General features: G+C 46.6%; 1 protein-coding gene across 1 annotated transcript in view; it reads left to right on the top strand.

Annotated features, from left to right (window-relative positions):
• ITGA9 (integrin subunit alpha 9) overlaps positions 1-21,255 on the top strand; it is a 344,297-nt gene that overhangs the window by 81,271 nt on the left and 241,771 nt on the right. Inside the window, exon 15 of the mRNA XM_046001922.1 lies at positions 2,886-3,046. Within this exon, the coding sequence (XP_045857878.1) occupies positions 2,886-3,046 (161 nt within the window). The remainder of the gene's footprint in view (positions 1-2,885; positions 3,047-21,255) is intronic.

Below are 21,255 nucleotides of genomic sequence, written 5' to 3'. Positions count from 1 at the left end.
TATTTGAAGTCTGCTGACTTAAACATAATTTCATTTAAAAATACCTTTGCAGGGACACCTGGGTGGTGCAGTCGGTTAAGCCTTCCACTCTTCATTTTGGCTCAGGTCATCATCTCAGGGTGGTGAGATTGAGCCCCACATCGGGCTCTGTGCTCAGTGTAGAGTCTGCTTAAGGCTCTCTCTCCCTCTCCTTCTGCCCTTCCCTGTACCTCCCTGCTGTTCTGTCTCTTGAATAAATCAATAATTCTTTAGAAAAATAAAAATAAAAATACCTTTGCATTGATATCCAGATTGGGTGATAGGCTAGTCAAGTTGACACATAAACCATCACAGCAGTCCAACAGAAGGTGTGTTGTTGCTGAATCCTGCCGGGGAACACTGAGAGTCCATGTGGAGCACCCTTCCAAGTTACTCCACCCACGGGATGAGGGAGCTGGGCTCCGGCGGTAGTGAGGTCTCAGGGACTTTGGTTCTCTGGCATTTCTGGTCCACCATGCATGTGGGCAGAGCCACCAGAGAGCGCTCTCAGGAAGGGGGGTGCAGGTGCTGGCCGTGGCCAGTTGGGCTTGGCCACAGAGAAATAGTACAAGCCAAGAGGATGTGGGTGGGGCACTGATCCTATCTGCTCTGTCTTCCTGTGATCGTTTCTACCTTGGCTTTCTCTGAGCTCACTGGCAAGAGGGTTCACACCCTCCGTTCTCCCCATGCCCACCCTTCCCAAGGGAGGGCAGCTCTTGCCCCTGGGAGGAACCAGGGAGGGGCCACTCAACAGCTACTGCTGCCATGTTGGTTTTGCCCGGCTGTAGGCTGGCTTGTCTTCCGGCAATGCCCATCCCGAGCTCTGGACTTACTAAACAGAACTTGGAAACACAGTCCAGTTTATACTTATCCTTTCTTACTGTTTGGCTCTTGCTTGGGGAAATTGTGATGAGAAGAAAGTAAATGGGCCAGAGTTCAGTTCTGAATCACTGCATGTGTTGGGTTCTGCTGTCTGGGTATTCAAAAAATGTAAAACTTGCCCCAAGAATCAGCATGGTAGGAACAGCCCTGCTCTGGAGGTTAGGAGAGTTCTGGACTCAGCTCTGTGGTGGAGGGCCCTCTGAACTGGAACAAGTCTGATCCCTTTTTGGGACCTCAGTTCCTCATCTGAAAAATGAAGGTTTGGAGCCCAGTGGTCCCTCAGTTACCCTGAAGCTTTGACATTCTCTGCATCTGCCCCGTTACCTGGTGTCGCCAAAGGAGCCGGTGTGTAACTCTCGTTTGGGCTCCTGTGTTTTCTCTGCCTTGTTACTTTCCCAAAGGCATTCTTTTTTCTTCATTATATTGCCTTGGATTATCCAGGTCTCAGGTCCCTTGGTGACCCAGCCTTGCCTTGGCAGTCAGCTGTTTGCTGAAGTAAATACGTTGGGGCAGAGCGGTCCTTGCTGACCAGGAATCCGCCAGCTCGGCATGATCCCCGAGATGGCAGAGGCCCAGCAAAACCATTAGATGCATTCAGAATACACCCCATGGCAGCTGCAGAACGCTTGTCCTGGTCCTTTTCCTCCTTCCTGGCTTGGACCTCCCCTGGCTGATGCCTTTGATGTTATTAAAGCCGCACCCATGCTCACTGCCCTGCTTCGCATACTTAAATTTGAGCAGGTGTGGGCTGCTTTTATGTGGGCAAGAGCCCCAGCTTCCAAGGGGCTGGTTCATGGGGACAGGGTTTATTTTTCATGGCTCTGCAGCCTCATCTGGTCATTTTGGGGACAGAATGTTCCCTCTCTCTCACTTTAAAAGTGTCCCATTCCCCTGCATCCACAAAGCAGTTAAAAAATAAGAAAGGGTCCCAGAGGGCTGATCTCGGCTGTGGTACAGGAGAACAGAGAAATAGGTGTGTTGACACCAACGCCTGATTTGCCTAATGACGCACATTGTTGTAGAGTGACTGACTGACTCTGAAATTAGGAAAGTAAGACCTTTTGCGTTTATCGAATGTGCATCTTGTATGCACATTCTTGTATGCTTTTTTTTTTGAAACTTTTTTTAAGTTTCAGATTGTGTCCCAGTAGGTTTTGCCCACTGATGTTATGTGTTCAGGAACAGGCGAGGAGTTTTCCTCTTCAGGAAAGTATGCCTGAGCACAAGCCCCACCGTGCTCGTGATGCTTTTCAAATGACAGGCGCTCTACTATACACCATCTGTCTACTCAGCTCCCTGGGAATTAAGTCAGCTTTAGCCTTGGTCTGAGTTTCCATGAGTGTAAGCACCAAGAGGGCAGGGCTGTGTGGGGCTGTTTCTGTGGTGGCCTCAGAGGGTAAACAGAGGAAGAGCAGGACTGCCCTGACCCCTGTGCCTGGCATGTAGTTGGTGCTCGGGGGACATGATGACACAAGGTCCAAGGGATGTCGCCATCACAGAGCGCACGTGAACATCTGGGGATTATTGGGTAATTGCTCCCTCGTGTTGGGTGTCTGTCTCATTGCGCTATAGGACTCGGGGTTACGTGCAGCCATGATAATTTCTGCGGGTTCTTGTTAAATCCTGTCGGCTCACCACAGTGTCTTCTTTTCAGGATGCCGACCATGCTAGGTACGTCTCATTACTGCTGTGTATATTGGTGACGCAGGTGGTAACTCATGGGGTTTGAGACAGGGAGAGCCATAACGTGTGATACACAGAGAATCACAGGGAAGACAGGGGCGGCCTCATTGTCTCTTGATGCTGAGAGGACGCTGGCTGCGTGCTTCTTTCCGAGAAGGTGTTGACTTGGGCTGCAGCCCTTGGTTGCAGTGGGGAGGCAGGTCGCATACAAAGTGTGCTTGTGAGCTTGGGAGGGGGCAGTGCAGGTGGCTGTGACCCCACACGTGAGTCCTCACTGACATCTTGACCTTATTTATTGGCAGGCCTCAATTACGTTCTCACGGCTGATGTGGCCAAAAAGGCAAAGGGCCAGTTGCCCAGAGTCTACTTTGTGTTGCTGGGAGAGTCCTTGGGTCAGATCACAGAGAAGCTGCAGCTGGTCCACATGGAGGAGACGTGTCATCACTACGTGGCCCACGTGAAGGTCAGTCCTCTTTTTCTTCTCCCGCTTTGATCTCTGTGGATATTCGTTTAAACTAGTGGAACCTACTTTTATTGTGTGTTATGTATGTTCGGATTTCTAACATTTTATTTCACAAGGAGGAGAACGTTTGTTTCTTCTTTTCAAGTTGGAGTCTGACAGTCCTTTTATCTTACTGTGCTCGTCTCAGCCTCTGAGGGGAGTTATAGTGGGCCAGGAGAACAGTGACGCTCCCTGATCTTGGCTTGTCCTTTGGGAGGCTTCTCATCCTCTTCCCTCTCTGAAGCTCTGTAGTCTACTCAGAGGAGAGCCATAGAAGTCCCTGTGTCTGGGTATGCAGTGGTCCTGGATCACACTGCACCTGACGGTCCACTACACGTTAGCTCAGAGTCACAGTTAAGGCGTTTTAAAACTTGTGGGACTTGGGTTTTATCCCTTGATTACTTTCTGTTTATTTTAGGAGTGCTTTTTTTGGCCCCTCTTTCCTCTCACTCTAAATAAACTTTCAAATGTTTTTTCCCTCTTGAGATTGTTTGTTAAATACACTTTGCTGCTAATTCAGGAGGCCAGGCTTTGATTAACTACAGAGTGGCCCCTGTGTAGACAGGTGCTGGCAGGGTGGGTGTCCTGGTGGTGCCCAGGGCTGCTGGAATGGCCAGGCACTGACCCACAGGCAGAGAGCACAAGAGATAGAAGGAGCCACGTGAACCTGCTACACGGTGTATAAAATGCATATGGCCTTTGGAGCCACACAGACCTGGTATGTGTCTAGCTGGATGAGTACTTTGAACTCTCTGTGTCTTAGTTTCTATATCTCTAAAATGGGCACAGGTACTGAAAGGATCTTGCATGGAGTCTGACCCCCCAGTAGGCACTCAGCATTATCATCTGTTTGGGCCATATGTATTTGCCAGTATTCTAACATTGTGACTTACGAAAATGGTATTTTCATGTAGTTCAACCTAACATTAGCCAGTGGCTTTCTGGACGATAGTAAAAATAGTCCACAGATTCGAACCTCATTCTGTGACTGAGTGGCTAGTGCCAGAGTGGGAGAGTAGCAGCTGCTTCTCGAGGCTTCTGGATTGTACACAGAGAAATGCTCCCTCCACATCCGTGGCTCTTGCTCTGGCCTAGAGCCCATGAGTCCGTGCCCCCGAGACACTTTTCAGGGGGCTGGGCTGTGTCTCTTGCCAGGATCGTGCTGGGGCCTGCCCAGACCAGCTGCCCTGTGGCCCGGTGAAGGCCATTTATAAAGTGGCTCCTACTTCTCTTAAGCCAACCAGCCACTCACGTCTTTAGGTCTTAGATTACATGGGCTCATGCGTGTCCTTGAGGGTGTGAGGCTGCCCAGGACAGGCTCACATCTGAACACCACGAGACATTTCAGTGCCTGTGCTTGGTGTCCCCACACTTCCTAGACGTGGGGCATCTTTCCTCAGGCTTCCTCATGCTGGGTCTCTTCCACAAATGCTTTCCTTCCAGGCTCTTGGAGACTTGAGTTTTTGGCAGAGTGGTTGCCTTCCATGTCACAGGCTCAAGACAGGGCCCCAAAGAGCCTGCAGGCCTTTGCAGAGTGCACTCAGGGAATGGCTGTAATGAGGTGCTGGCCAGAGGCGGTGCTGTTTCTGTGGTGGCTTCTGAGGGTAACCGGGGAGAAGAGCTGGGCTGCCCAGGGTCGTCGGTCCTGCTACTTCCCGATAGCCAGGGCTACCAGAGTCTAGCAAAGAAACATAAAGACTTGCTCATTCAATCCAAAAGTCAGATAAACAGCAAATCATTTTTTCTTGTTGAAGCCAGAGAGTACACGGGTTAAACTTACACTAAAAATGATTCGTTGTTATTGGGGAGGGTATGTGATACGATGAGTGCTGTGAAGTATGTAAGTCTGACGATTCACAGACCTCTACCCCTGGGGCAAAAAATACATTATATGTTAATAAAAAGAATTAATAGAAAAAATGATTTGTTGTTTATCTGAAATTTAGATTTAACCAGGCATCCTGTTGGAGGATTCAACCTTCTCCATACCCTTCACCCCACAGTTTGGCCCTTCTCCATTAGATCAAAACATGGTTGACAGGGGCTCCCTTCCCCTGGGTGAGCTGCAGAGCCCAGCTGGGAGCACGGCCCAGAGGCCCAGTGGGAGCACGGACTCTGGAGCCTGTGGGGCAACTGGTCCCCTACATATCCCCATGCCCATTCTCGCTCCTTGGTGCCTGGGACACCAGGAGCTCTGTGCTCACTGGCCCTGAGAGCCCTTCCCTGAGGGTGAGTCTGGAAGCCTCCCCCAGGGAGCTTTTAAAGCAAATCATTGGACACCCAGTCGTGCTAGAGTGACATTCTGGAGTGGCTTGCCTGGATGGCTATGTGAGCACAGCCTTGGAGCAGACGGCAGAATTCCTGGATGGACACCTATAGAATAAGGTCATGGATGTGTTCTTCCGAGGAGACAGTGAGTCGTCCCTAAATACACAGACAAGAAGGATGTGAAGGCACCAAGAGTGCAGGCCTTTCATACTTGGATGTATCTCTTCCGTGGGTTTTCTGGATCTTCCATGATGGGATGTATCCTCTTCCATAATGGTGGTGGTTTTTCACCAGAGTGTGAGATAAACGTGTACAGCTACAGATTTAATGGCAGAGAGTTCTTTCATATTTAAGTGTCATTTTCTTTTACCTCTGTGTCAGCATGTACAACCCAAAAAGAATAAAAAAGGAAAAAAAAGTCTAAAGCCACAAAGGAACCATGGCTGTCAGGAGGAGAGCTCAAGGCAGTGGTCCCCAGATGTTGAAGAGTGAGGGGAGCTCAGGAGCACAGGGGGAGTGCATGCATCTCTGATGATTTGGGCTGTCCTGGGGAAGAGCCAGAAGAGCCAGAGAGCAGTCCAATACGCGGGACCTAGAGAAGTTTGGATGTGGTTAGTAGTTGGTGGCTTTCTCATATAAGGACCTGGGGTGGTGGGATGCACCAGGATGGCCCAGGCTTCTGCGGCCATTATGGTTCAGCATCCCTGTTCAGTGGCACTCAGGCAGCCGATCATTCATAGCTACCAGGAAAATTTCTTCACTGGTTGTCTGGGCGGTAGCAGAGGACAGCGGCGAATGGCAGAGGCAGCCAGTTCGTCCATTAGGGTGAACCCTACTGAGCTGGCTGATAGTACACGGTGTGGCCCAATGGCTCAGCTGGCCAAGGAGGCAGCAGGCCTGACCCTGGTGAGTCCTGGTGGGAAAACAGCTGGGGAGGCCGTGGCCCTTGTGGGGTTGAGGCAAGCAGTAAGGGTGGGGAGGAAGTGGCAGCGGGTGGCCTCCTGGAGTGGGGACCGGGGACTGGGAGCCGGTCATCTGGGCATGAGGGCATGGTGTGGCTTCTGCTGCAAGTGGGGCATTCTCCATGGGCTGGCTCTCGGCTTTGTAGACAGAAGAGGAAGGTAAATAAAAGCGCTCCGGCTTATCGCACACCATATGGCCAGCAGACTGAGGCAGGCGCGAGGGGCTGGGTGTGTTTTGTTTAGGCTATCTTTAGGTATTTTTTTTTCTTTTTTGCTTTAAGCCTATTCCAATTTTTTTTTTTCTCTTCCTCCTTTTCCCTGGAAGTTTTCTTTCCATATATGGTGATAAGTATCTCTGTCATAGAAGACTGTTGGAGCTTAACACCTGCTTCCCAGGCTAGCTGTATTGTCCCACACTTTGTTCCCTTCTCAGCCCTGTGGGGGCCTTCGGGACATACAGAATTTCACGGTAAGCCCCCTCCTCCTGGGGGTGCCGGGGCCATTCTCAAGGGCTCACTGTGACCCACAGAGCTGAGGCAGGTCAGGCTGCTTCCCTGGCCTCTCTGCCTCTGAGTCCACATGCCCCAGTTCCTCTCCCCTCCCCGACCCAGGCCGGCCTAGTGTTGGGGACTGGCTCCCTCCTACTAGTGAAGTGGGCTGGAGGCATCTCGGGGGTCTTCCCAGTAGTCACAGATGAAAGCCCTCATATGTCCACTCAGCCTCAGGGCTTTCCACAGGCTGCCCTCAGCTCACATTTCTAGCCTCATCTTCTGATGACATCACACATGCCCTCGGCTCTTGCCGAGGTTGAATGGGCTCCTTTTCTTCTGGAAGATGCCTCATGTGGTTCTTCACCTTGGTTTCGGGCTCACCCCAGTGTGTCTGGCAGCTCAGTGATCAAAAGCCCGGTTTTTGTCAGAACCATGAAAAACCACATACCCTCTGCATGGTTTTTGCTTTTTTAATTTTTTAAAAAATTTTTATCTTAAACACACCTCCCGTGGTATCTTATTTCATATTTTTTCTTTAAATCAGCTGACATTTTGCCTCAAATTAAATAATTTGAAACAGAAACTTTGTGCCCTCCTGTACGCAGAAAGCCAATTATTCTATACCGAACAAAAAGTCACTGTAAAAGTAAATACATTGAAGACACAACAATGTCATCAAACCCTAACTGGATTTCATCGTCTGCCAGAGTCTGTGAAGAAGCCGCCCATACTCTTCCTGTGTGTGAGAAGGGGAAATGATGGAAGTGTTCGCGACATACTGGCGGCCGCACGGAACTTTCCCCCTGACGCAGTCAGAAGGACTGGGAGGGCACTGACCGGGGAATAACTTTCCAAATATGTGGGTCCTGATACAGTGCCAGGGAAAACCACGTCCTAGCCCCGTCCCAGAAGGCCGGGCCATGCTCTGCTGGGATGGGCTGCACCTCACCCCTCTTGCCTGCCGAAGGTTGTCTGTTGAGGGCCCCATCAGTCCACAGCTGGCCGTTGTCACAGGCCCATTGGATGCCACCATCTACCACCTGTCACATGGGAGCATCTTCTGCACTTGCTCATTCCTGCTTTGGGAGGGCAGGCCCACAGCGACTCCTGGTCACCTGAGCCTTGTTGAAGAGACGCAGTGGTCGCCTGGAGCAAGGGGTCCTAGGGAGTATCTGGCCAAGGAGGGGCCCGCCCACCTCCCTGGGAACCTGGTAGTGCGAGGAGGCAGGGGAGAGTTTCAGGTGCGTGGCCCACGCCAAAGACCGAACAAGCATGAGCTGTCATGGCTCCGTTGTTTTGGAGTCTGTGTGTGTTTACCACAGTAACAGTCACGCTCCGGCCTCAGGTCCTGCACGGTGCCTTGAGAATTGATCCCTGGTAAGCCAGATGCTTGTGTGAGTGCCGGGCAGGTGGGGGCCTCTTCAGGAGCTGGGGACCAGGGCAGCAGCCAGAGTCTGTACAGGGAGGAGGGGAGAAGCCCAGGCACAGCCCAGCATGGCGTGGGTGACGTCATCCCCAGCGCTGAGGAACAGCCAGCCCGCTGGAGGCCTTCAGGAAACTTCCAGTGAGCAAAGCCATGTGTCAGACGCTGTCCAAAGAGCCAAGAACAAGGATTAATGGAAGAGGGGGAGAAAAGCCCCCACCCCACCGCAGACAAGGGAATATGAACGGGCACCAGCTTTGCTCAGCAGCCGCAGATGTTCATGTGGTTGTGCTCTGGTGTTGGGGAATGTTTCTCGAGGGAGTTCGAACCTGAGGGACCGCAGCTCCTTTGTCGCTTGTGGGGGCAGGTGGTCCGCCCGGCCTGGCAAGCAGGGCATCTTGGGGCACCAGGGCTCCTCAGAGGTCACGCTATGGGCTCTGCCCACTTGGTCCAGTCTGTTTCTGTTTCTACATCCAATGAGATGCCTTCGGCCCAAGCTCTACTCACAGGGTAGCCTGTGAGTTTGCAGGGCCTTTGGCTGTACTGAATGCACTGGTCAGACGTTGGAGGCTTTAATCTTCTTAAGTGTATGAAGCCATAGTTAAGAGAGATTAAGTTGGAGTGTGTAAGAACCTCATGAGGAAGAGGAGAAAGGAAAACAGCGAGATTGCCTTTTTTATCTGACAGTACTTTGTTAAACCTTTTGCTCATCTTGAGAAGTCCAAGAAATAGCTTTAAAAAAAGGTTGTAGGATTTGGGAAAAAGGGATGCAGATCTTAGATGGAGGAAGTCATCTAAAACTTATTTATTTTAATTGCTAGTATATGTACATAGTCAAAACAAATTTTTATTAACTGAACTAGAAGGTATACAGAGAAAGGACATCTCCTAGCCGCTCCGTTTCTCATTCAGAGGCGACCATGGTTCCAGTTTCTTGTGTGTTCTGCAAGTGCGGGTCAGTAGACACACAAAGTTGTGTGCGTATATCACCTTTAGATGGATGGCAGCACACCGTCGCACACCGTGGTGCAGCTTGCTTTTCTCTTCTAGAATGTCCCATAAGATGGATAAACAGATTTTGGTAAATCCGTACGGTGGACTACCACTCAGCAATGACAATGAACTACCAGTTTACACAGTGTCAGGTATATGCACGTGTGTAAAACGTGTGACAACGTATGTGTGCATGTGTGCAGTAACCTGACAGATCTCAAAAGCAAGATGCTAAGTGAAAGAAACCAGACATAAAAACTACTAGTAGTATAGCAGTTCCATTTATATGACACTGTGGAAAAGGCCAACTACGGAGACAGAAAGCAGATCTGTGGTTTTGGGGGCCAGGGATGGGAAGGAGATGGGGATGATTAAGTGAGTAGAGGCAAGAGGGACATTTTCAGGGTGAAGAAAATATTCCGGATCATGATTGTGGTGATAGTTATATGATTGAATGTATTTATTAAAGCCTGTCAACGTGCATAGTTAACATTCATTAGTCAGTGTTACCGTATGTAAATCATATTCCATCAAACTTATTTCTTAAAAAATGTATCTGGAGGGCTCTTCCATATTGGTGCTGGCAGTGTCCCCACTCTCTTTCATGTCTGCATGGTGTCCTGGTTGAAAGACTGTCCCTTCATTTATTTAACCTTCCTGGGGATCTTCTCAGTGCCAGCTCCAAACTGACATCACCTGAAGTTTGTAGGGCAGTAATCTCACTTTGCTTCTCTAGATGAGGCTTGGGGTTCCTTTTCGGAAAACCCTCAACTTGCCTTGGGAAGGGTGATGAAACGGGACTGAAATGTCCCCTCCACCAGCAGTCATTTCTTCATCCCTGCTTCAGGTCTATAGTGTCCTGGTTGAGGGTTTGTTGGGGACCCTGAAGAAGAGAGATGGAGGGACCCTGGTGACCCTCAGGTGACCTTGGACATTTGTCTTAGGGAGGATGAGCCTTTCAACCATGGGGTGCCCCAGGAAAACTGGGGGTATCCTTCCCGTAGTTAGCTTTGTCCCTTTGCGGGTCCTCTTTGGCCAGAGGTGGCACAGGTAAGCTTGAGTGTTTGCTAACGGCATGCTAGAAGGTAGAGCATGGAAAGTGGGGGGCTGAGATGGGTCCACCTGATCTGGGGGGAGCTTCCATCATTGATCATCTCAGTTGTAGAGCTGTTCCAGTGATGCACTGTAGTCACACAGATGTCACTGAGGGGCTGGAGGCAGGGCTCCGGAGACCATGCTTGAAGCCAGCCCCCAGAGCGTGGTTGGCTTTGACCACCTCCTCCATGAGACCATGTTGTGCAGAGCTGGAGAGCAAACTGGGGAGGGATCACGAATTCAGGGAGTGTGGTGGATGTTCCATGTGGGTGTTGATATCTTCCGTGAGTGCCATGTGGCCATTGATTTCTTTGCCAGGTGGAATGAAGTCCTCGGCATTCGGACAGTGTCACAGGAGACCTGACGATTAGTGAAAGTACAATAAGTCTAATACAGCGGCTTGGCCCACCTCTCCTTTTTTTTTTTTTTTAAGATTTTTTAATTTATTTTAGAGAGCACGAGTGAGCAGGGGCGGGGACAGAGGGAGAAGCAGACTCCCCGCTGAGCAAGTAGCCACACATGGGGCTTGATCCCAGGACCCAGGCCACCCAGGCACCCTACCTCACCTCCCCCCCCCCCCACCCCCCACCCCGGAAACAAAACTGATATAAATACAGAGGCATGGCATTGACACTAATGGCTTCATCATAGGCTTTTTTTTTTTGTTTTCTTGGTACTTTGAGACAAGCCTTATATCAATTGTGGGTGAAATTTTCATTTTAAGAGACAGTTTTCTCTTCATAGTTATGTACTCTGGGTTTAGTATGTTGTTGATACCCTTATAACACTAGTATTCTTTTGAAGCCACAAGTGATAATGTGTTCTGTCTTACTGATTTTGTCTCTGTATTTGAGATATGATTTTAAAGGATTGCAAGCATTTTCTTTGCCCCTCCAACCTGAAGCTTATGTGTTTATTATAAGAGTAATTTCCTTCAAAGTAATCATCTTTCAGTAGTCCCTGTTTTGGAATTTCCTCCATGGTTTTTTCATTTTTTTAAAAAAATTAAGATATGGGGCACCTGGGTGGCTCAGTCGGTTAAGTGTCTGCCTTTGGCTCAGGTCATGATCCCGGGTTCCTGTGATCGAACCCCACATCTGGCTCCTTGCTCAGCAAGAATCTGCTTCTTCCTCTCTCTCTGCCTCCTCCCCACTTCTCATGCTCACTCAGTCTCTCTCTCAAATATATAAAATCTTTGAAAAAAAAATAAGGTAAAATTGATATATAATTGATATAGATTAGTTTCAGGTCTGCATAAGGATTTGCCCTATGTTTGTGTTGTAGAGTGGCCCCTACGGTAATTCTAGTTACCATCTCTCACCACACATAGCTACAAATTGATTTAAGATTTACTCTCTTAGCAACTTTGTAATATTATTAACTATAGCACATACTGTATATTACATCCCCAGGACTTTTTATTTTAAAACTGGAAGTTTGTACCTTTTGGCCCCCTTTATCCATTTTATCCCCTCCCCCCCACCCCATCTCTTGCAGTCACATCTGTTTTCTCCTATCTGGGAGTTGTGTTTGTTTTAGAGTCCACATAGAAGTGAGATCATAAGGTATCTTTCTCTGCCTGACTTACTTCACTTAGCATAATGCCCTCAGGGTCCATGCATATTGTTGCAAATGGCAGGATTTTCCTTTTTTTTTATGGCTGAATAATATTCTTGTGTGTGTGTGTTGTATACACCACATCTTGCCCATTCACTCATGGCTGGACACTTAGGTTGCTTCCATATCTTGGCTATTGTAAATAGTGCTACAGTGAACATGGGAGTGCAGACAAGCTTTTCAAATTAGTGTTTTTGTTTTCTATGGGTGAATACCCAGGATTAGAATGACTGGATCATATGGTAGTTCTCTTTTCAAATGTTTGCATTTCATTAAAGGTAAACTTTTGGAGTTCATTTGAATTTAAAAAGCAAGAGGATTTCTCTGTGACCCTCTCCAGTAGATAATAGTCTATCTGGGATAAAGTGAGGTGTGATAATATGGAAATTAGTAAAGAATTTGTTGAGCGACCCTCCCTTGGAAAATGATTCTTTTTTTTTTTTTTCCTTTTTATTAATTTTTTCAGCGTAACAGTATTCATTCTTTTTGCACAACACCCAGTGCTCCATGCAAAACGTGCCCTCCCCATCACCCACCACCTGTTCCCCCAACCTCCCACCCCTGACCCTTCAAAACCCTCAGGTTGTTTTTCAGAGTCCATAGTCTCTTATGGTTCGCCTCCCCTCCCCAATGTCCATAGCCCGCTCCCCCTCTCCCAGTCCCACCTCCCCCCAGCAACCCCCAGTTTGTTTTGTGAGATTAAGAGTCATTTATGGTTTGTCTCCCTCCCAATCCCATCTTGTTTCATTTATTCTTCTCCTATCCCCCTACCCCCCCATGTTGCTTCTCCATGTCCTCATATCAGGGAGATCATATGATAGTTGTCTTTCTCCGATTGACTTATTTCACTAAGCATGATACGCTCTAGTTCCATCCACGTCGTCGCAAATGGCAAGATTTCATTTCTTTTGATGGCTGCATAGTATTCCATTGTGTATATATACCACCTCTTCTTGATCCATTCATCTGTTGATGGACATCTAGGTTCTTTCCATAGTCTGGCTATTGTAGACATTGCTGCTATAAACATTCGGGTACACGTGCCCCTTCGGATCACTATGTTTGTATCTTTAGGGTAAATACCCAGTAGTGCAATTGCTGGGTCATAGGGTAGTTCTATTTTCAACATTTTGAGGAACCTCCATGCTGTTTTCCAGAGTGGTTGGACCAGCTTGCATTCCCACCAACAGTGGAGGAGGGTTCCCCTTTCTCCACATCCTCTCCAGCATCTGTCATTTCCTGACTTGTTAATTTTAGCCATTCTGACTGGTGTGAGCTGATATCTCATTGTGGTTTTGATTTGTATTTCCCTGATGCCGAGTGACGTGGAGCACTTTTTCATGTGTCTGTTGGCCATCTGGATGTCTTCTTTGCAGAAATGTCTGTTCATGTCCTCTGCCCATTTCTTGATTGGATTGTTTGTTCTTTGGGTGTTGAGTTTGCTAAGTTCCTTATAGATTTTGGATACTAGCCCTTTATCTGATATGTCGTTTGCAAATATCTTCTCCCATTCTGTCAGCTGTCTTTTGGTTTTGTTAACTGTTTCCTTTGCTGTGCAAAAGCTTTTGATCTTGATGAAATCCCAATAGTTCATTTTCGCCCTTGCTTCCCTTGCCTTTGCCGTTGTTCCTAGGAAGATGTTGCTGCGGCTGAGGTCGAAGAGGTTGCTGCCTGCGTTCTCCTCAAGGATTTTGATGGATTCCTTTCTCACATTGAGGTCCTTCATCCATTTGGAGTCTATTTTCGTGTGTGGTGTAAGGAAGTGGTCCAATTTCATTTTTCTGCATGTGGCTGTCCAATTTTCCCAGCACCATTTATTGAAGAGGCTGTCTTTTTTCCATTGGACATTCTTTCCTGCTTTGTCGAAGATTAGTTGACCATAGAGTTGAGGGTCGATTTCTGGGCTCTCTATTCTGTTCCACTGGTCTATGTGTCTGTTTTTGTGCCAGTACCATGCTGTCTTGATGATGACAGCTTTGTAATAGAGCTTGAAGTCCGGAATTGTGATGCCACCAACTTTGGCTTTGTTCTTCAATATTCCTTTGGCTATTCGAGGTCTTTTCTGGTTCCATATAAATTTGAGGATTATTTGTTCCATTTCTTTGAAAAAAATGGATGGTATTTTGATAGGGATTGCATTAAATGTGTAGATTGCTTTAGGTAGCATAGACATTTTCACAATATTTATTCTTCCAATCCAGGAGCATGGAACATTTTTCCATTTTTTTGTGTCTTCCTCAATTTCTTTCATGAGTACTTTATAATTTTCTGTGTATAGATTCTTAGTCTCTTTGGTTAGGTTTATTCCTAGGTATCTTATAGTTTTGGGTACAATTGTGAATGGGATTGACTCCTTAATTTCTCTTTCTTCAGTCTTGTTGTTGGTGTACAGAAATGCAACTGATTTCTGTGCATTGATTTTATATCCTGACACTTTACTGAATTCCTGGACAAGTTCTAGCAGTTTTGGAGTGGAGTCTTTTGGGTTTTCCACATATAGTATCATATCATCTGCGAAGAGTGATTGTTTGACTTCTTCTTTACCAATTTGGATGCCTTTAATTTCTTTTTGTTGTCTGATTGCTGAGGCTAGGACTTCTAGTCCTATGTTGAATAGCAGTGGTGATAATGGACATCCCTGCCGTGTTCCTGACCTTAATGGAAAAGCTTTCAGTTTTTCTCCATTGAGAATGATATTTGCGGTGGGTTTTTCATAGATGGCTTTGATAATATTGAGGTATGTGCCCTCTATCCCTACACTCTGAAGAGTTTTGATCAGGAAGGGATGCTGTACTTTGTCAAATGCTTTTTCAGCATCTATGGAGAGTATCATATGGTTCTTGTTCTTTCTTTTATTAATGTGTTCTATCACATTGATTGATTTGCGGATGTTGAACCAACCCTGCAGCCCTGGAATAAATCCTACTTGATCGTGGTGAATAATCCTTTTAATGTACTGTTGAATCCTATTGGCTAGTATTTTGGCGAGAATTTTTGCGTCTGTGTTCATCAAGGATATTGGTCTGTAGTTCTCTTTTTTGGTGGGATCCTTGTCTGGTTTTGGGATCAAGGTGATGCTGGCCTCATAGAATGAGTTTGGAAGTTTTCCTTCCATTTCTATTTTTTGGAACAGTTTCAGGAGAATAGGAATGAGTTCTTCTTTAAATGTTTGGTAGAATTCCCCTGGGAAGCCGTCTGGCCCTGGGCTGTTTGTTTGGAGATTTTTGATGACTGTTTCAATCTCCTTACTGGTTATGGGCCTGTTCAGGTTTTCTATTTCTTCCTGGTTCAGTTGTGGTAGTTTCTATGTCTCTAGGAATGCATCCATTTCTTCCAGATTGGCCAATTTGTTGGCGTAGAGTTGCTCATAGTATGTTCATATAATTGTCTGTATTTCTTTGGTGTTAGTTGTGATCTCTCCTCTTTCATTCATGATTTTATTGATTTGGGTCCTTTCTCTTTTCTTTTTGATGAGTCTGGCCAGGGGTTTATCAATCTTATTGATTCTTTCAAAGAACCAGCTCCTAGTTTCATTGATTTTTTCTATTGTTTTTTTGGTTTCTATTTCATTGATTTCTGCTCTGATCTTTATGATTTCTCTTCTCCTGCTGGGTTTAGGGTTTCTTTCTTGTTCTTTCTCCAGCTCCTTTACGCGTAGGGTTAGGTTGTGTACTTGAGACCTTTCTTGTTTCTTGAGAAAGGCTTGTACCGCTATATATTTTCCTCTCAGGACTGCCTTTGCTGTGTCCCACAGATTTTGAACTGTTGTGTTTTCATTATCATTTGTTTCCATGAATTTTTTCAATTCTTCTTTAATTTCCTGGTTGACCCATTCATTCTTTAGAAGGATGCTGTTTAGTCTCCATGTATTTGGGTTCTCTCCAGCTTTCCTCTTGTGATTGAGTTCTAGCTTCAGAGCATTGTGGTCTGAAAATATGCAGGGAATAATCCTAATCTTTTGATACCGGTTGAGACCTGATTTGTGACCCAGGATGTGATCTATTCTGGAGAAGGTTCCATGTGCCCTAGAGAAGAATGTGTATTCTGTTGCTTTGGGATGAAATGTTCTGAATATATCTGTGATGTCCATCTGGTCCAGTGTGTCATTTAAGGCCTTTATTTCCTTGTTGATCTTTTGCTTGGATGATCTGTCCATTTCAGTGAGGGGAGTGTTGAAGTCCCCTACTATTATTGTATTATTATTGATGTGTTTCTTTGATTTTGTTATTAATTGGTTGATATAGTTGGCTGCTCCCACGTTAGGGGCATAGATATTTAAAATTGTTAGATCTTCTTGTTGTACAGACCCTTTGAGTAGGATATAGTGTCCTTCCTCATCTCTTATTATAGTCTTTGGCTTAAAATCTAATTGATCTGATATAAGGATTGCCACCCCAGCTTTCTTCTGATGCCCATTAGCATGGTAAATTGTTTTCCACCCCCTCACTTTAAATCTGGAGGTGTCTTCGCGTCTAAAATGAGTTTCTTGTAGGCAACATACTGATGGGTTTTGTTTTTTTATCCATTCTGCTACCCTGTGTCTTTTGATTGGGGCATTTAGCCCATTAACATTCAGGGTAACTATTGAGAGATATGAATTTAGTGCCATTAGTAGCCTGTAAGGTGACTGTTACTGTATATTGTCTCTGTACCTTTCTGATCTACTACTTTTAGGCTCTCTCTTTGCTTAGAGGACCCCTTTCAATATTTCCTGGAGAGCTGGTTTGGTGTTTGCAAATTCTTTCAGTTTTTGTTTGTCCTGGAAGCTTTTGATCTCTCCTTCTATTTTCAATGATAGCCTAGCTGGATAGAGTATTCTTGGCTGCATGTTTTTCTCGTTGAGTGCTCTGAATATATCATGCCAGCTCTTTCTGGCCTGCCAGGTCTCTGTGGATAAGTCTGCCGCCAATCTAATACTTTTACCATTGTATGTTACTGATTTCTTTACTCGGGCTGCTTTCAGGATTTTCTCTTTGTCACTAAGACTTGTAAATTTTACTATTAGGTGACGGGGTGTGGACCTATTCTTGTTGACTTTGAGGGGGGTTCTCTGCATCTCCTGGATTTTAATGCTTGTTCCCTTTGCCATATTAGGGAAATTCTCTCCAATGATTCTCTCCAATAGACCCTCTGCTCCCCTCTCTGTTTCTTCTTCTTCTGGAATCCCAATTATTCTAATGTTGTTTCGTCTTATGGTGTCACTTATCTCTCGAATTCTCCCCTCATGGTCCAGTAGCTGTTTGTCCCTCTTTTGCTCGGCTTCCTTATTCTCTGTCATTTGGTCTTCTATATCACTAATTCTTTCTTCTGCCTCATTGATCCTAGCAGTGAGAGCCTCCATTTTTGATTGCACCTCATTAACAGCTTTTTTGATTTCAACTTGGTTAGACTTTAGTTCTTTAATTTCTCCAGAAAGGGCTTTAATATCTCCAGAGAGGGTTTCTCTAATATCTTCCATGCCTTTTTCGAGCCCGGCTAGAATGTTCAGAATCGTCATTCTGAACTCTTGATCTGACATAGTACCAATGTCTGTGTTGATTAGGTCCCTAGCCTTCGGTACTGTCTCTTGTTCTTTTGTTTGTGGTGATTTTTTCCGCCTTGTCATTTTGTTCAGATAAGAGGATATGAAGGAGCAAATAAACTACTAATAGGGTGGCAAAGACCCCGGAAAAATGCGCTGTAACCAAATCAGAAGAGACCCCAAATTGTGGGGGGGGGGGGGGAAGGGGATAAAAAACAGGTTCTGAAAAAAAAAAGAAAAAAAAAAAAAAAGAAAAAAATTTAAAAAATAAAACAAATAAAAAAAATAAAAAGAAGAAAGAAAAAAATATATATTTAGATGAACTAGTCAAAAAACGTTAAAAAAGAAAAGGGTAAAAGTTTTTAAAAAAATTTAGCAGAAGAAGAAAAAAGAAAAAAGAAAAAAAAATTGAAAAAAGAAAAAAAAATTGAAGTAGCCGCAAGACTAAAGAATCATGGGGAGAAAGCCATGAGTTCCGTGCTTTGCTTTCTCCTCCTCTGGAATTGCTCTGCTGTCTTAGGAATTGAATCTGCTTTCTCCTTGATAGATGAACTTCGTCCTGGCTGGATATTTTGTTGATCTTCTGGGGGAGGGGCCTGTTGTAGTGACTCTCAAGTGTCTTTGCCCGAGGCGGGATTGCACCGCCCTTACCGGCGGCCGGACTAAGTAATCGGCTCGGGTTCGCTTTTGGGAGCTTCTGTTCCCTGAACGCTTTCCGTAGAGTTCCGGAGGACGGGAATGAAAATGGCGGCCTCCCAGTCTCAGGCCCGGAGGAGCCGAGAGCCTGGGGCCCCACTCCTCAGTGCGCCCCCAGAGGACAGCACCCAATCACTCCCGTATCCCCAGCCTCTAGCCGCGCTCCGAGCTCACCCAGCCCGCGACCAGTTCAAGGTAACCCCGAGCTGAGAGTTTAGTCCTCGGCTCTGTCTTTGCAGCCGGTTTCTCCGTTCTAATACCTGCGAGCTCTCCGACACTCTGACACCCCCGATCCTTCTGTGACCTTGCGGGGCCTGGGGCCACGCTGGCCCTGCGTGGGCTTCACCCCGGTTTAGCCCCTGGAGCAATGTCCCTCAGTGGAACAGACTTTTAAAAGTCCTGATTTTGTGCTCCGTTCCTCCGCCGCTTGCCGGGAGCCAGCCCCTCCCCCCGCGGTCTATCTTCCCGTCGTTTTAGATTCACTTCTCCGCCAGTCCTACCTTTCAGAAAGTGGTTGATTTTCTGTTTCTAGAGTTGCTGTTCTTCTTCTCTTCGCTCTCCCGTTGGATTTGTAGGTGTTTGCTATGTTTAGATAAGCTATCGAGCTGATCTCCTGTTACCTGATGTAGTCTCAGGCTGCTACTTCTCCGCCATCTTGACTCCTCCCTGGAAAATGATTCTTACTAACAGAATTCCCATGATGACAGAAGCCGCAAACATGAATTGAGCATTTATTTAGTTCTTGCCAGTCATCGTCCATTCCTACTTTTATGCTTCATTTTCTCCTCACACTAACATGAGAGATTGTTACTATTGTTGACCTTCTTTGGGGGGGGTTAGAAGACAAGGAAGGCATAGAGGAGTGAAGGAACTTGCCCAGGACCTTCCAGGTGACAAGGAGCAGAGGCAGGATTTGAACCCAGCAAGTGTGGTTCCCAAGGCTGCGCTCTTCACCAGCGCACCATAGCCCCTTTCATAAGCTTAAGCCACAACAAATGGAGTACTTGTATGCCAGGTACTCTTCTAAGAGCTTCGCATTGATAAAGAGGGCGTATAACAGGCCCAATGTCTAGAGCTAGCGAGAGTCTTTATTGGATGAACACATGGCCAGCACAGGTGCAGCACAGGTGGGCCAGCACAGGTGGCAGTCCTTGATAAGCACATAGCATAGCAGTAGTGTGCTGCTGGAGACCAGCTCTCAGGGGAGGTGATCGAGCTCGTGCATTTTGCCAGTCTGCCTGGTATGGCTATTCCCACCATGGCTGATTTCATCCTATCAATGTGACATCAGGGGGGGTGGTGTTGGGAAGAAATGCACCAGAGTGTGCTATAGTATATTATTCCCATGAGAGACTATGCCAGATCAGATCTGATAACCTTAAGAACACAGGTAAGGGAGCCTGGGTGGCTCAGTGGGTTAAGCCGCTGCCTTCAGCTCAGGTCATGATCTCAGAGTCCTGGGATCGAGTCCCGCATCGGGCTCTCTGCTTAGCGGAGAGCCTGCTTCCCTTCCTTTCTCTCTGCCTGCCTCTCTTGTGATTTCTGTCAAATAACTAAATAAAATCTTTAAAAAAAAAAAAAAAGAACACAGGTAACAGTAAAGCATAATAAAATAACTAGGAAGTGATGAGTTTTGAGTATTTATTACCCACATTTAACTTAATATAATTTGCTTGATTGTAAGCTTATGCAGTTTGGTAATGGCTATTATCATCACTGGCTCATGCATGTTCTGAAAATTGAATAGTTGGTTCTCATAAGCCTACAGCAGAATGTTCCACTGGCCATGACCACTGTGTCTGGTGTGTTTGTCTCTAAGTCCATCATATCACTCACATCCTGCCTTACACACAGATGTTTGATTATCAGCGTCTTTCATTCTTGTTTCCTGTGGGTCTTTTTAGATTGACAAATAATTGGAAAGTTAAATTTGTGGGGTTAGTTTAACTACCAGACCACAGCTTTTTTATTTGTACATTTGGTTCAGAGACACTCTGCATTTCGATTGAAATGTTTAGATGGTTTAATAGTTTCCAGTTAAAGTAATGAAAAAGATTTTATTTAAATTTATGAAGGTAGCCATTCCTCACTCCCTACCCCATATGCATGTTGGGATTCTGCTCAGCAGCCCCTCTACACACCAAAGAATAATGGACTGCTTGTTCAGTTGTCTTGGAGGAGAGAAGGGGCCTGATGAAGGGGAGATTACCTCCCTTAGGCCAGTTTTAAACCCTAGTAACCCCCTTACCTCTCGAGGCTGAGTTTCGCCCAGGCCTGATTAGTGTAAGGTCGTGCAAGGTAGTGCAAGGCTTTTTCTTTCCAATTGCACTAATCACAAGCACCATTTGAAGGTGGCCCAAATTATATTGTTATGCTTTTCTTTGTTGTTTTCACTCCCTCCTGAGGCCTCTTCCCAAGGCCATCTGGGGGGTTCTCTGGCCCAATAAGTGAGCTCCAGGCGAATCAAGAAGCGCCAGGCCTGGGACCCACCCTTCGTGTTGTTGCTGGCCCACCAGCTGCATGATCCCACCCGTCTCTTCCCAAGTGGAGCACTTGCATCCGAGACATGTCCAGCTCCACGTGGGAGGGCCCATGGTGGCCTGTGAACACAGGTGGGTAAGCCAAGTGGGCCCAGCCACCATGTCTTACTGCAGAGGCAGTGGACCGTGGCGCCAGCTCGCTGAGCACCCAGGACTGTTTCTGGGGCTGACTGTTGGCTGGAGGGAAGGGTTGCAGGCCAGCCTGATAATGAGCAGTTCTGTGTTTGGGTGGGCGCTGCAATAGGGGACGTGGGGAAAGAGAGCTCCCTTTGTGCGGAGCTGCACGTCTAGATAGGCTGTGGATAAAGACCTCTGTCAGAGTGTGGTGACTCTTATCTGGGTGTAAGGGTCACAGTGGGGGGCCAGTCCAGGGAATTCATCTGAGCAAAAGTCCAAGCCAGCTAAGGATTTGAAACAGATGACTCTGTAATAGGCTCACTTGGTTCAGCATGTCTCCTTTGCTCCCTGGAGTGGAGGCAAGACACTGATTGGGTCACTTGGGGGCTTCCAGTACCAGACCCTCTGCAAGGAGCAGAGCAGTTCTCCCTGCACTCTGAATGCAGC

The sequence above is a fragment of the Meles meles genome, chromosome 4 (genome assembly GCF_922984935.1).
Source record: "Meles meles chromosome 4, mMelMel3.1 paternal haplotype, whole genome shotgun sequence".
Classification (NCBI taxonomy): Eukaryota; Metazoa; Chordata; class Mammalia; order Carnivora; family Mustelidae; genus Meles; species Meles meles.
This window is presented reverse-complemented; position numbering and strand designations above follow the sequence as displayed.